At 41.6% G+C, this 16,633-nt stretch overlaps 1 protein-coding gene across 6 annotated transcripts in view; it reads left to right on the forward strand.

The window, feature by feature from the left end:
• The window catches only part of fer (fer (fps/fes related) tyrosine kinase), a 284,400-nt gene that overhangs the window by 28,250 nt on the left and 239,517 nt on the right, over positions 1-16,633 (forward strand). For all 6 annotated transcript variants that reach the window (XM_067982928.1, XM_067982929.1, XM_067982931.1 and 3 more), the window contains one exon: positions 15,222-15,321. In XM_067982928.1, the coding sequence (XP_067839029.1) occupies positions 15,222-15,321 (100 nt within the window). The remainder of the gene's footprint in view (positions 1-15,221; positions 15,322-16,633) is intronic.

The following is a 16,633-nucleotide window of genomic DNA, read 5'->3' on the forward strand; positions in this document are numbered from 1 at the left end:
ACCCCATTCCCACTAAACTGCTGACCATCCGTCTTCCCTGTCTGGCCTCCTTGCCTGCTGACATTCTAAATGGTTCCCTATGTCCAATAATGTCCCCTTTCCTTTCAAAACTATAGTCATCGCCTCCTTTCTCAAAAAACCCATCCTCGACCCCCTCTATCCTTGCAATGTACATCCCCATCTCCATCCTCCCCTTCTGCAAAGTTCTTGAGTGTGTTGGGGCCAATGATGGGGCGAAGGTGGGGTGGGGGGGGGCGGGATGCACAAAAGGCCAGAGCCAGAGGAACACACAGTTCGAGGTGTGGGAGGAGGATGGGGTTGTAGAGTTGGAGGAGGTTACAGAGATGGATAGGGGCAAGGCCATGAAGGGATTTAAACATGAGGATGATCATTTTAAATGTGGTGTTGGGGAACCAAAATCAATGCAGGTCAGAAAGGACAAGGACAGGAGTGATGGGTGACTGGGACTTAGTACTGGGAGTGGTTTTGGATGAGCTGAAGATTATGCAGGGTGGAGAATGGCAGGCCGACAAGGAGAGCATTGGAACAGAGTCTATACGTGACAGTCATGGATGAGGTTTTCAGCAGCAAGCAACAGATGGGTTCAGGCAGAGGCAGAGACGGGCAGTTACGGATGTCGCAGTAGGTGGTCTTTATGATGGAGAGGATTTGGGACCAGAAGCTCAGCTCAGGATCAAATATGACGCCGACCTTGTGAACAGCTTCATTCAACATGAGACCGTTGCCAGAGTATCGAGTTTGTTGGTAGATTGACGAGAGGGGGTGCGGGGAGAGGGGTTCATCAAGACTGAATATTGGACTAGTAGTCTGACAACACAGCAGTGGAGGGGTCAAGAGTGGTGGAAAGGCAGAGTGGGGTAACATCAGAGTACATATAGCATGTTGGGGGAGCATGTAGATGTAGAAGAGGAGGGGGCCAAGGACCGATCCTTGGAGGGCTCTGGAAGTAATGGGGTGGGAAGGGAAGTCATTGCTAGAGATGATGTGGCTATGATCAGATAGGTAAGAGTAAAACCAAGTGAGAGCAGTCCCACTGCGCTGGACAGTGATAGAAAGAAGTTGAAGGAGAATGGTGTGAGGTGGCAGAGAGGTCAAGGAGGCATAATGCACAATCGTCACCGTTAGAGGGTGTCATTGGTGACTTTGGTTAGGGCCATTTCAGTGCTGTGGCAGGGATGGAAACCTGATTGGAGAGATTCAAACATGGAGTTGCAGAAAAGATGGGCAAGGATTTGGGAAGTGACAACATGTTAAAGAACTTTGTAGAGGTTGACGATGGGGTGGTAGTTTGCAACGACAGGGAGGTCAAAGGTGGGCTTTCTGATGGAGGATCATGCCTGCAATTTTGAAAGTGTGAGGGACAGTGCCTGAGGGGGAACTATTTACAGTGTCAGCCAGCATGGGAGCAAGGGAGGGAATCGAAGTGTTCAGCAGTTTAGTGGGAATGGGATCAAGGGAGCAGAAGGTAAGTCTCATAAATAAGATGTGCTCAGAGAGAGTGCATGAGGGAAGATGGGAAAGAAACTGTTGAATGAAGAGGGTTTAGGACTCTGGCAGGAGGGAGCCAGTGGGGAAGTTTGGCAATCCAATTATAGCCAGAGCACCTCCAGCATTGGCTTCTCTTACTGTTCCTATATCCGGGTCAGTTTTCGAGAACAATATGTCGAGGAACCAACTAGGGAACAGGCTGTTTTAGATCTAGTATTGTGTAATGAGACGGGATTAATTAGTAATCTTATAAAGTGAAGGATCCTCTGGGCAAGAGTGATGATAACATGATAGAATTTCATATTGAGTTTGAGAGTAATGTAGTTAAGTCTGAAACTAGGGTCTTAAACTTAAACAAGGCCAATTATGTAGGTGTGAGGGGTGAGTTGGCTAAGGTAGGTCGGGAAATTAGATTAAAAGATATGATGGTAGATAAGCAATGGTGAACATTTAAAGAAATAATTCATGATTCCAAACAAATATACATTCCCTTGAGGAATTAAAAGTCAATGTGAAAATTGATCCAACCGTAGCTAATTAGAGAAGTTAAGGACAGTATAAGATTAAAAGAAGAGGCTTAAAATGTTGCCAAAAGAATAATGAACCCGAGGACTGGGAGGGTTTTAGAAATAAGCAAGGGCTAACTAAGAAATTGATAGAGGGAGAAAATTGAATGAGCATAAACTAGCAAGAAATATAAAAACAGATTGCAAGAGCTTCTACAGGTATATGAAAAGGAAGAGAGTAGCAAAAGTAAACGGAGGTCCCTTATGAGGCAGAGACAGGAAAAATTATAATGGGGAATAAGGAAATGGCAGAGACGTTAAACAAATATTTTACATCTGTCTTCACAGTAGAAGGCACAAAAAACATACTGGAAATACTGGGGAATCGGGGGTCTAATGAGAGGGAGGAACTTAAAGTAATGAAGATTAGTAAAGAAAAAGTATTAGAAAAATTAATGGAACTAAAAGCCAACAAATCCCCTGGACCTGATGGCCTACATCCTCGGGTTTTAAGAGGTGGCTGCAGAGGTAGTGGATGCTTTGGTTTTGATCTTCCAAAATTCCTGAGGGTCGAACGGCACCCGTGGATTGGAAGGTGACAAATGTAACTCCGCTATTCAAGAAAGGAAGGAGAGAGAAAATGGAGAACTTTTGGCCAGTTAGCCTGACATCAGTAGTAGGGGAAATGCTGGAATCTATTATTAAGGACGTAGTAACAGGACACTTAGAAAATCATAATACGATTAGGCAGTCAACATGGTTTTATGAAAGGGAAATTGTGTTTGACAAATCTATATTAGAGAATTTTAAGGGTGTAACTAGCATGGTAGATAAGGGGGAACTAATGGTTGTAGTATATTTGGATTTTCAAAAGGCCACAGAAGAGGTTGTTACTCAAGATTAGGGCCTATGGGATTGGGGGTAATATATTAGCATGGATTGAGGATTGGTTAATGGACAGAAAACAGAGAGTAGGAATAAACAGGTCATTTTCGAGTTGGCAGGTTGTAACCAGTGAGTTGCCAGAGGGATTTGTGCTTGGGCCTCAGCTATTTACCATCTATATCAATGACTTAGATGAAGGGACCGAGTGTAATGTATCCAAGTTTGCTGCTGATACAAAGCTAGGTGGGAAAGTAAGCTGTGAGGAGGATGCAAAGAGTCTGCAAGGGGATATGGACAGGTTAAGTGAGTGGGCAAGAAGATGGCAGATGGAATATAATGTAGGGCAATGTGAAGTTATTCACTTTGGTAGGAAAGATAGAAAAATTGGAATATTTTTTAAAATGGTGAGAAACTATTAAATGTTGGTGTTCAGAGGGATTTGGGTGTCCTTTCACACGAAACACAAAGTTAACATGCAGGTACAGCAAGCAATTAGGAAGGTAAATGGTATGTTGGTCTTTATTGCAAGGGGGTTGGAGTACAAGAGTAAGGAAATCTTGCTGCAACTGTACAGGGCTTTGGTGAGACCATACCTGTAGTATTGTATGCAGTTTTGGCCCCCTTGCCGAAGGAAGGATATATTTACCTTAGAGGGGGTGCCACAAAGGTTCACTGGATTGATTCCTGGGACAAAGAGGGTTGTCTTAGGAGAGATTGAGTAGAATGGGCTTATATTCTCAGGAGTTTAGAAGAATGAGTGGTGATTTCATTGAAACGTATACAATTCTTAGAGGGCTGGACAGGTTAGATGCTGAGAGGTTGCTTCCTCTGGCTGGAGAGTCTACAACTAGGATATATAGTCTCAAGATAAGGGATTGGCCAGTTAAGACTGAGATGAGGAATTTCTTCATTCAGAGGGTTGTGAATATTGGGAGTTCTGTACCCGAGGGCTGTGGATGCTCAGTGATTAAGTACATCGAAGCCTGAGATAGATAGATTTTTGCACTCTTAAGGGAATGAAGGGATATCTGGATCGGGCGGGAAAGTGGAGTTGAGATTGAAGATCAACCATGATCTTACTGAATGGTGGAGTAGGCTCGAAGGACCATATGGCCTACTCCTGCTCCTATTTCTTATGTTTCTTTTATACTCTGGAGTCCCCCCAGGGATCTACCCCTGGCCCCTCCCTGTTCCTCATTTACATGCTGCCCTTTGGCGAAGACATAGATTCAGCTTCCACCTGTAATCTGATGATGCCCACCGGCTGTCTCGACCCTTCCACTGCCGATGTGTTGTCAGACTGCTTGTTCGACATCTAGTCTGGGATGAATTGAAATTTCCTCCAGTTACACATTGGGAAGACAGTTTCTGCCCTTGGCACCGATTCCACCCCCTTCCCGACCACTGTCTCCAGTTGAACCAGACTATTCACAACCTCGGCATCCTATTCAACCGCGAGCTGAATATCCAATCTCATTTCAATTTTTTAAGTAATAAAATTCATTGAAAATAAATGAACATGTTACACTGTTGCAAGTTGTCATTCTTGTATGGTATTTACAATGTGAAATGACCACTTTCAGATAAGGCAGTGCTAAATCTGAGTTAATTGTAAAGTAAATATTCATTAAAAAATAGGCTGCCTATTGTGATTATTTTTAAATTGTAAATTTAATGCAAGTGTCAATGATCTGAGAACTGTATCTCTTAGACTTAGTTACTCTTGAGTTGGTCAGGAAGGATGTGGTTTTACAGTTTAACATTTCTATTGTCCAATATTAAATTAGTCTTGCACAGTGCTGGGTTTCATGTCCAGCAAGCAGTTGATGTGTATAACACCATTTCAACTGTTGAGAAATTATAGAATGATTTTGAGTTGTCAGTGGTCACGTGGGGGGAGGGAGCATTCAGTCTTTGTTTCAGTATTGTACATAACAAGTGAATTTTGTTCACATCGACATAATATGTGCAGCTTGACTGTTGTGTGAAGTCACCCAGAATGAACTTTGGCAATTGGTATGAGACAACGTCACAGAGCCAATATAGTATCTTCGTAACAAACATCTCAAAGTTCCTTTGGGGCCCAACTGACTACCTAGGCTCTTTTAACACTGAATTTTTAAAATGTGTTTAATCTTAATGTCATGGGCAGCTACTCTTATCCCACTGTTGGCATTCACTTCTTGAGTCCATGAATGGATCAAGGCTGTGATGAGGCCTGGAGCCGAGTGGTTCTTGCAGAATCTACACTGAGCATTGATGAACAGGTTACTGCTGAGTCTGTGTTGCTTGATGGCTTGTTGATGACTTCTTCTGTCGCTTTACAGATGTTTGGGAGGAAGCTTATAAACAATAATTGGGTTAGATTTGTCTTTTTTTGTGGATAGGACATACCTGGGCAATCGTTTACATTGTCTGGTAGATGCCAGTGTCAGTTGCACTGAAACAGCTTGTCTATGGGAGCAGCAGGCTCCAGTGCACAGACTTTCAGCACTACTGCCGGGCATGTTATCGGGGCCCATAACCGTTGCTATGTCTTATGTACTTAGCCCCTTTTTAACTTATGCACAGAGTTTGCTGTTCTGCTCGATCTCTCTCTCTCTGAGCACTTTGGGATGTTTTTCTACAATGAATTTGGTGTTAGGCTTGTTCTGTGCTATATAAATGTAAGTTGTTGTTGCTCTGGTGGCCATGATGTGCCAAGGATCAACCTGGGGACAAGCCCCAGCCTTCAGCTGCACACAAATCCCTGCTGCTAACGAGTATCCTACCTCAGTCACTTGTTTCATCTTTATAAATTAAGCTAAACCACTCTATGGCCCAATTTATCTTTACAAACGACCTCATAACCTTTCAAGTGCACTTCCAACCTATTACCTATCAGACCAGGGTTCAGAAGTATTAGTTGCATTAAATGCTCATTGGAATCATTGCCTATAATTCTATAATTTTATTTATGACACTTCGAGCATTAGTATAAAAACATTTCAAGGAATCCGTGTATGCTTTATGTTACTCACCCTATAAATTCTCTTGTTCCTTACAATTCAAATTAATTTGCTTCTTACTGTTACGTTCAGCTACCCTACCTTCCCCAGTAGTCGGGGAGCTACAGTCATTATGATCTACTGTGACCCTGTCCCATCTAGTTTGAATACTTCCCAATGACACTTTGTACCATTTCAGTTTGTCTTACCACAAGTCTATTGTGAACTCCATCCCTCCTGAAACATTTATCCTCCAGTTATCTTCATCACAAGCTTTTCTTTTTTACTTCATGTCTTTGGCCAGTCATTAAAACCAATGATTCTGTTGTTCTTTTCTGGAGTACGTCAATAGCCGGCAGCTATCCTCACATTTGCTGAACTTTCTCTAGTAATTATCTTTTAAGAGGACTGACTTTCTAACCATTATTTCATTTGTTCCAACATGTAAATATATATTCCCTATTTCCCTTCATATTGTACTCTCCCTGTCATTGACCATAGTCTTAGGAAAACACAACTTTCTTTTGTAAGACTTCCCTGTGCAATTATCATTATCAGCAAATGTCACAATGAAATCTCCAAATAATATGGGTCTATTTCTTGCCTTCTAATTTTAGTCTGTTTGGAGGTTGCTGTTTTTAAAACTCTGTCCTGAGTTTGTGAATGGATATTCAAGTGTTAGAGGCATCACATAAACAGTTGTGAAGCTGGTGTGGATGGTCAAAACCAGGGAACTGGTCTATTACTGGTCTATTGCATCTGTCAGTAAACAGGCATTGACAATGTTTGAAGACCATTCTTACCACCTAGTAAGTCATCTGAGGGTGACATCGAGGTTTCTCAGAGGAATTGTCCAAACACAGAAACATAGAAAATAGGAGCAGGAGTAGGTCATTCAGCCCTTCGAGCTTGCTCCGCCGCTTAATATGATCATGGCTGATCCTGTATCTCAATACCATATTCCCGCTCTCTCCCCATACCCTTTGATGCCTTTTGTGTCTAGAAATCTATCTAGCTCCTTCTTAAATATATTCAGTGACTTGGCCTCCACAACCTTCTGTGGTAGAGAATTCCACAGGTTCACCGCCCTCTGAGTGAAGAAATTTCTCCTCTTCTCAGTCCTAAATGTCCTACCCCGTATCCTGAGACTGTGACCCCTCGTTCTGGACCCCCCAGCCAGGGGAAACATCTTCCCTGCATCCAGTCTGTCTTGCCCTGTCAGAATTTTATATGTTTCAATGAGATCCCCTCTCATTCTTCTAAACTCGAGTGAATGCAGGCCTAGTCGACCCAATCTCTCTTCGTATGACAGTCCTGCCATCCCAGGAATCAGTCTGGTGAACCTTCGCTGCACTCCCTCTATGGCATGTATATCCTTTCTTAGGTAAGGAGACCAAATCTGCACACAATACTCCAGGTGTGGTCTCACCAAGGCCCTGTATAACTGCAGTAAGACATCCTTGCTCCTGTACTCAAATCCTCTTGCAATGAAGGCCAACATACCATTTGCCTTCCTAACTGCTTGCTGCACCTGCATGTTTGCTTTCAGCGACTGGTGTACAAGGACACCAAGGTCCCTTTGTCCATCAACATTTCCCAATCTATCATCATTTAAATAATACTCTGCCTTTCTGTTTTTCCTTCCACAGTGGATAACTTCACATTTATCCACATTATACTGCATCTGCCATGTATTTGCCCACTCACTCAACTTGTCTAAATAGCCTTGAAGCCTCTTTGCATCCTCCTCACAACTCACGATCCAACCTAGTTTTGTGTCGTCAGCAAACTTGGAAATATTACATTTGGTTCCCTCATCCAAATCATTGACATGTATTGTGAATAGCTGGGGCCCAAGCACTGATCCCTGCAGTACCCCATTAGTCACTGCCTACCACCCCAAAGAAGACCCATTTATTCCTACTCTCTGTTTCCTGTCTGTTAACCAATTTTCAATCCATGCCAGTATATCACCGCCAATCCCATGTGCTTTAATTTTGCACACTAACCTCTTATGTGGGACTTTATCAAAGGCCTTCTGAAAATCCAAATAAACCACATCCACTAGTTCTCCCTTATCTATTCTATCGGTTACATCCTCAAAAAACTCCAGTGGGTTTGTCAAACATGATTTCCCTTTCATAAATCCATGTTGACTGTCTAATCCTGTTGATATTTTCTAAGTGTTCTGTTATCACATCCTTTATAATAGACTCTAGCATTTTCCCTACCTCTGATGTTAGGCTAACTGGTCTGTAGTTCCCTGTTTTCTCTCTCCTTTTTTAAATAGTGGGGTTACATTTGCCACCTTCCAATCTGCAGGAACTGTTCCATAATCTCTAGAATTTTGGAAGATGACAACCAATGCATCCACTATTTCCATGGCTACCTCTTTTAGTACTCTGGGATGCAGATTATCAGGCCCTGAGGATTTATCGGCTTTCAGTCCCATTAATTTCTCCAGCACTTTTTTTTACTAATACTAACTTCTTTTAATTCCTCCTCACTAGTCCCTTGGTTCCCTAGCGTTTCTGGGAAGTTATTTGTGTCCTCTTCCGTGAAGACAGAACCAAAGTATTTGTTTAATTGCTCTGCCATTTCCTTGTTCCCCATTATAAATTCTCCCGTTTCTGACTGTAAGGGACTTGAGCTGAGAGGGTGGCTCAGTGGATTAAAGACCTCTTTAAACAGGGGTAGATGTGGTATGTCTTGCATCTCAAGTTCACCTTCCACCTGCATAGTTTCGTTCAGATGAATGTTTGCTAGTCCTGTTTGAAAGAGCTGAGCCACACCAGGGAGCAATACTCTGCTACAGAATAACAAGCCAAGCCCAGAGTTTCTTAGTGTCTGCTTATTGCCTTCCCATGCTAAACCAGTTAACTTGCTGGTCAAGTTAAAGGTATTCATACTGTAGTCATTGGACAGGAGCCTCCCTCCCTTCTTGGCACTCTTCAGGGTGGCCATAACTGAGGACTGAGTCCAGGAACAATCTATCTGTATTCCATCGTACTTGGCTGTAGCAGCACTGGAATCTGGAGCCTTGTGTCCCAGTGATGAGACTTCTGCACTGATGAAGCAGGTGCCACTCAAGCAGTCAGTTTTGGACTTTTTTTCCCTCTCTCTCTTCTCCCTTTCTCTTAGTTATAAAGCTTCCCAGTCCTCATTTCAGTTTTGAATTTAGTGTGCAACATGGAGATTAGAATAACTACTACTACTTAGCCATGATGTGGCTTTCTGGGACTATAGCATTGGATTTTGTGCACAGATGATGCATCTCAAGTGTTCAGGATCCACTCGGGCTGTTGGACTCTGGACAGTTTCCTGTTTCTGCGCTAGCTAGCTAGTCTGTGATTTTCTGCCCATTTACATTTTTTAATGGGTGGAAAATTGTGTGCTGTCGAGTGTTGAAGTGGAAAACCCCAGCCAATATTTCCTTAATGGTTGACTTCAACTTTCTCCCTTTTTTTTCTTTGTGGGCAGTTGGCCACATTTCTGCATAACCTCCAGATGTTCTGTTGAATCTGCTTTGGGAGAGTGCTGAGGAATTATTCAAATATAATTATGATTGAGGGGAGCATTTAAAGGAGTTGTTAGCAACACCCCCCCCCCCCAAAAAAAAAACACTGGATTAGATTCACATTCTAAAGCAGCACCACAGATGTAATTGTGTCAAGGTGATTGCTAAGTGGGAACTGGAATTCCTCTGGACAGTGAACGTTGAGTGACTGATTTACTTCACCAGTGTGGTGACTAAGTATGTAGGCTTCCACTTGCGTCTTTGATTGGCAGTATATTTATCTTCCATTTGGCATGGGTTCAGAATAACGCTGATTGTTAAACATTGCATGATTGATCAGGAGTTCATAAAGCTAAATGGATTGGAAATAAATGGTAGTCATTGCTCCTGTCTGCTCATGATCTAATTAAGGTAGACTGAACTACCTGATTCACAAGTTGAAGCAATTTTAAAATAATTTAGTCTGCAAGACAGTAACAAGTCCAGGATTACAAAAGATTTCAGGTGGACAACAAAAGCCAGATGAGACCATCCATTGTTTGAAATGTTACGGCTTGATGGCCTCTAATACCTATCCAAACATCTTGTGACGCATCAGTGTCTTGGGAATTTCTTTTTTGAAAAACAGTGTTTTGCATATAAACTGATTCTGAACAAACGGTTTACAAAAATCCTTCAATTTAATTACAAAACTTGTCCGAACCATTCCAATAGAAACCCTATCTGGGTAATGTCTGGTTTTAGAGCATTGGGTATTGTCTTTTTTAAAACATAATGCACAAGTTTATTGCTACTGGATATTGTCTTGGTGTGCTAATTGTGGAATACGTACTTGACTGAATGGAATGGGATTTCTTTCGAATAATACTATCATAGCATCATAGGTGCAGCACAGGAGGAGGCCATTCGCCCCATCGTGCCTGTGCCAGCTCTTTGAAAGAGCTATCCAATTAGTCCCATAGCCCTGTAAATTTTTCCTTTGAAGTGTTTATCCAATTCTCTTTTGAAAGTTACTATTAAATGTGCTTCCACCACCCTTTCAGGCAGTGCATTCCATATCATTACAACTCACTGCGTTTTTAAAAAAAAGTTTCCTCATGTCACCTCCGCCTCTTTTGCCGACCACCTTAAATCTGTGTCCTCTGGTTACTGACCTGTCTGCCACTGGAAATGGTTTCTCCTTATTAACTCTGTCAAAACCGTTCATGATTTTGAACACGTCTATCAAATCTCCCCTTAACTTTCTCTGTTCTAAGGAGAACAACCCCAGCTTCTCCAGTCTCTTCACATAACTGAACTCCTTTATCTCTGGTACCATTCTAGTAAATCTCTTCTGCACCCTCTCTGAGGCCTTGACATCCTTCCTAAAGTGTGGTGCCCAGAATTGAACACAATATTAGAGCTGTGTTTTATAAAGGTTTAGCATAACCTTGCTTTTGTACTTTTATGCTTCTATTAATAAAGCCCAGGATTCCATCTGCTTTTTTAACAGCCTTCTCAACCTGCCCTGCCACCTTCAAAGATTTGTTTGAGTACCCCCAGGTCTTTCTGTTCCTGCCCCCCCCCCCACTTAAAATTGTACCATTTAATTTATAATGCCCCTCATTCTTCCTACCAAAATGCATCACTTCACACTTCTCTGCGTTAAATTTCATCTGCCAATTTCACCAGTCTATGTCCCCCTGAAGTCTGTTACTATCCACTACATTTCCGAGTTTCGTGTCATTTGCATACTTCGAAATTATACCCTCTCTACCCAAGTCCAGGTCATTAATGTATATCACAAAGAGCAGTGGTCCTAATACTGACCCCTGGGGAACACCACTGTATACTTCCCTCCAGTGTGAAAACAACCGTTAACACCATTCTCTGCTTTCTGTCCCTGAGCCAATTTTGCATCCACGCTGTCCCTTTAATCCCATGGGCTTTAATTTTGCTAACAAATCTTTTATAAGAAGCCTACGAAATAGGAGCAGGAGTAGGCCAAATGGTCCCTTGAGCCTGCTCCGTCATTCATTAAGATTATGGCTGATCTTCAGCCTCAACTCCACTTTCCTGCCAGATCCCCATATCCCTTGCTTCCCTTTGTCCCAAAATCTGTCTATCAGTCTTGAATATACTCAACGACTCAGCATCCACAACGTTCTGGGGTAGAAAATTCCAAATATTCAAGACCTTCTGAGTGAAGAAATTCCTCCTTTTTGAGGGTGTAACTAGCAGGGGAGATAAGGAGGCACAGTGGATGTAGTATATTTGGATTTTCAAAAGGCATTCAATAAGGTGCCACAAGATTAGGACCCATGGGATTAGGGGTAACATATTAGCATGGGTCGAGGATTGGATAACAGACAGAAAATGGAGAGTAGGAATAAGCAGGTCATTTTTGAGTTGGCAGGTTGTAACTAGTGGGGTGCCACAGGGATCGGTGCTTGGGCCTCAGCTATTTACAATTTACATTAATGACTTAGATGAAGGACCGAGTGTAACGTATCCAAGTTTGCTGATTATACAAAGCTAGGTGGGAAACCTAAGCTGTGAGGAGTACGCAAAGAGTCTGCAAAGGGATATGGACAGGTTAAGTGAGTGGGCAAGAAGGTGGCAGATGGAGAATAATGTGTGAAATGTGAGGTGGTTCACTTTGGTGGGAAAGATGGAAAAATGGAATATTTTTTAAAATGGTGAGAAACTATTAAATGTTGGTGTTCAGAGGGTGTCCTTTCACGAAACACAGAAAGTTAACATGCAGGTACAGCAAGCAATTAGGAAGGCAAATGGAATGTTGGCCTTTATTGCAGGGGGGTTGGAGTACAAGAGTAAGGAAATCTTACTACAATTGTATAGGGCTTTGGTGAGACCACACCTGGAGTACTGTGGTCTCCTTACCTAATGAAGGATATACTTGCCTTAGAGGCGGTGCAACGAAGGTTCGCTAGATTGATTCCTTGGATGAGAAGGTTGTCTTATGAGGAGAGATTGAGTAGAATGGGCTTATGCTGTCTGGAATTTAGGAGAATGAGTGGTGATCTCATTGAAACATATAAGATTCTGAGAGGGCTGACCGGGTCGATGCTGAGAGGATGGTTCCCCTGGCTGGAGAGTCTCGAACCAGGGGACATAGATTCAGGATAAGGGGTTGGACATTTAGGACAATGTGGTGCTTTATCAAATGCCTTTTGAAAGGCCATATACACAACTTCAACTGTACTACCCTCATCAGCCCTCTTCATCACTTCATCAAAGAACTCAATCAGGTTAGTCAAACATGACTTTCCTGTAACAAATCTGTGCTGACTTTCATTTATTAGCCCATACCTTTCCAAGTGTCAATTTATTTTGTCCCGGATTATTGTTTCTAAAAATTTCCCCACCACCGACGTTAGGCTGACTGGCCTGTAATTGTTGGGTTTATCCCTGTCCCCTTTTTTTGAACAGAGGTGTAACATTTGCAATCCTCCAGTGATCGGGCACCATGCCCACATGTAAGGAGGATTGGAAGATTGCAGCCAGAGCCTTCGCAATTTCCACCCTTACTTCCCTCAGTAACCTAGGATGCATCCCATCTGGACCGGGTGACTTTTCTGCTTTTAGTACTGCCAATCTTTTATATACCTCCTCTTCATCAATTTTTATCCTATCCAATATCGCAACTGCATCCTCCTTTACTGCTACAATGGCGACATCCTCTTTCGTGAAGACGGATGCCAAGTATTCATTTAGTGCCTCAGCCAAGAAGACCTTTTTTGCCCCTGATCGGTCCCTGCTTCTTTTGACTACCCTTTTACTACTTATGTATACAAAAGATTTTGGGTTCCCTTTTATGTTGCCTGCTAATCTATTCTCCTACTCTCTTTTTGCCCCTCTTATCCCCATTTTTTTTTTAGATCTTTCTGTATTCATCCTGGTTCTGTACTGTATTATTAACTTTACATTTATCATAAGCCTCCTTTTTCTGTTTCATTTAATGTCTATATCTTCAGTTATCTAGGGAGTTCTAGCCTTGGATGCCCTTCCTTTCCCCCTAGTAGGGATGTGTCTACTCTTTACTTGAACCACCCTCTCCTTGAAGGTCTCCCTTTGTTCAATTACTGTTTTGCCTACCAATTTGTGATTCCAGTCCGCCTGGGCAAGATCCCTTTTTAACTCAATGAAATTTGCCCTCTTCCAGTTAGGTATTTTCACTTTTGATTGTTCCTTGTCCTTTTCCATTACTATGCTAAGCCTAATGATATTATGATCGTTGTTCCCCAAATGCTCCCCCACTGAAACATGCTTCACCTGCCCCACTCCATTCCCCAGATCTAGATCCTGCACTGTTTCCTTCCTGATTGGGCTGGAAACACACTGTTCCTGAAAGCTCTCTTGAACAGATTTCAGGAATTCCTCCCCCTCTTTCCCCGTTACACTGTTACTGTCCCAGTCTATATTGGGATAATTGAAGCCCCCCATTATCTCAACCCTATAGTTCTTGCATCTTTCTGTAATTTGCCTGCAAATGTTCTCCTCCATCTCCTTCCCACTATTTGATAGCCCATAGTATACACCCAGTAGCCTAATAGCACCTCTATTGTTCCTTAATTCTAACCAAATAGATTCTGTCTTTGAGCCCTCAATTACATCATCCCTTTCCAATGCTACAATAGTTTCTTCGATCAACACCCACCACTCTTCTTTCCTTCCCTATCTTTCCTGATTACCTTGTAGCCAGGAATATTAAGTACGCAACCACTTCCCTTCTTTGAGCCAGGTCTCTGTTAGTGCCACTATATCATAGTCCCATGTGACGACTTGAGCCTTCAACTCACCAACCTTATTTACCATGCTACGTGCGTTTACGCACATGCACTCCAATCTCATCTTAGACTGCCTCGCATTTGCCCCTTGTCTGATTCCTCCTATTTCTGAACTATTTTTGACTCTGGTGCTGCTTGTCCCTCCCAGCCCTCTGTGCACCTTGTTTCTCCCTTATATGCTGGTGTCCACCTCCCTGCCAAATTAGTTTAAACCCTCCCCCACAGCACTAGTTAATACTAGACAACATTGATTTGATAAATGTTACATGGTTGCTGTTGGACTGTGCCCATGTGGTTTTAACTTCTTGGGGAGTCATCAGGGTAGCTCAGTACCTATTGGCCTGTGTCATCCAGCCACTGATTGTTATGTGGGCTGGAGAAGGATTTTAACTGTGCAGATGTCTCTGATCACCTTTTGTCACTTGCCAATATTTTGGGTAGAATATTTAAATATAATATGCTGTTGACATATTAGTTATTGTAGCCAGATACCAATTCTCTTGCCTATTATTAGGGGCAGTTTCTTATTCTTATGGATTTTTGATGCCAAGAAGGGTGAATCCAAATGGCCTCTTAGAATAGATTTGCTCGAGTGCAGCTAGGCCACTAATTGAATTCTTCCAACCATTAGTGGTTGTGAGATGAAGATAATACAGCCCAGGAACTTGACAGGTTTGATTCCTAGTCTGATTTTAAATAGTGTCCTGTTGAATCCACAGAAGACCAGTGTCTTCAAATTTTAAGATGGCAACCTCAGAATAAAACTCGTTAATTGGAAAATGGGGAAATCCCACAGTTTAAGTAGGATTTCTTTTGGTGTGGGGCAAGTTTGAGGTGAAATATGAAACACTTGTATCTGTACTGTACCTAATAAGGAATTTTAATTTGTGTCAAAGTGGAAGCATTTTTGGTCTTAGCATTGTTGTGATTTTAGCTGATGCATTCAATTATGGGCGGAAAAAAAGCAGAAAATATGCTAGACGAATTTTCCAACTTTTCACTAGAACATTTTGTTAATTTTATTTAGGTAACGAGGACTGAACTTGAAAAGCTGAAGTCTGCATACAGGCAGTTAGCAAAAGAAGCCACTACTGCCAAGGAAAAATATAAAGAAGCTCTTTCAAAAGGTAAGTTTTTTTTTTAAAAAAAGGCCTGTGATAGCTTTATATTTTAATTTTTTTTGATATTCTAAATTATTGTTGATGGGTGATTTGCTTTGATTTTTTAAATTCCAATTTGTCACTTTTTTTGTAAAAGTGAAAAAACAATGAATTTGTTGTTAGGCTAGTTCTGCAATGGAAAATACGCAATCATTTTAAGGGATACTATGTTCATCAAGTGAAGACACAGGTCATTGGGAATAGTTGGCATGGCTTGAAAGCAATAGGCCATACCTTGTAAATCTATTGGAATTTTCTTGAGAAGACAATTAAAATGTTGAGTAAAGGCTATTCGGTAAATTTCTTGGAATTTTGGAAGACATTCAAGTTTGATATGTGAAATTTTTGAAGAAGGCAAAAACTCATGAAATTAATGGCACATTAGCTGAATTGAAAGCTTGCTTGTCAATGCAAAAGAAGAGGATGCTGTGGTCTATTGTGAATACCTGTTCATTTGATTTATAAAGGCTGTGGAAGGTAGTGCTTCTGTAATCTATATTACAAATGGTGCATCATCACTCCCAATGCCACATCTGTTTGCGTTTATCACGATCTTAAATTCTAGAAATATGTCTGTCCTGCACACTGAAACTGACCACATTCCAGTCTGCAAAATTTTCTGACCAAACAATTACACTCTGATTAACCCAACTTTCTGTTTACTTAACAATATGGACTTTGTGGCCTTAAAGGGATATGGGTCCACTTCAGCAGAAATAATAGATTGTACATTATATGTTATAACACTCCTGTCCTTAAAAATAATTTCATCTGGCTTTCTGTGAGCAAAGCCATCAAAGATGCATTAGTATTGATAAATTTGGCCACTGATTCAGACTATGTGATGTGGAGATGCCGGTGATGGACTGGGGTTGACAATTGTGAACAATTTTACAACACCAAGTTATAGTCCAGCAATTTTATTTGAATTTCAAATAAAATTGCTGGACTATAACTCAGACTATGTGGGCAGGGACGAATGTAACATAGCTTTATGACATGCATTAGGCTATGACCCAATTAAATGATTGTCATATGGAATTGATAAATGAAAGATGTTGGAATTTGCAACAGGACACAGTGAATTATTCAAGTTGGAAAGGGGAAAGAATTTGATGTCATTCACCAAAAAGTACAACCACTGTGAAACTTGACAAACAGGTTACCAGAATTGTAGAGTGCTTCTTGGTGGCATTGATTATAAATTGAAACAACAGATCATTTTAACCCTGTATAATTCAGTCATATGGCATTTAAAATACGTTCAATTTTGGCCATA

Source organism: Heptranchias perlo, chromosome 4, assembly GCF_035084215.1.
Source record: "Heptranchias perlo isolate sHepPer1 chromosome 4, sHepPer1.hap1, whole genome shotgun sequence".
Classification (NCBI taxonomy): domain Eukaryota; kingdom Metazoa; phylum Chordata; class Chondrichthyes; order Hexanchiformes; family Hexanchidae; genus Heptranchias; species Heptranchias perlo.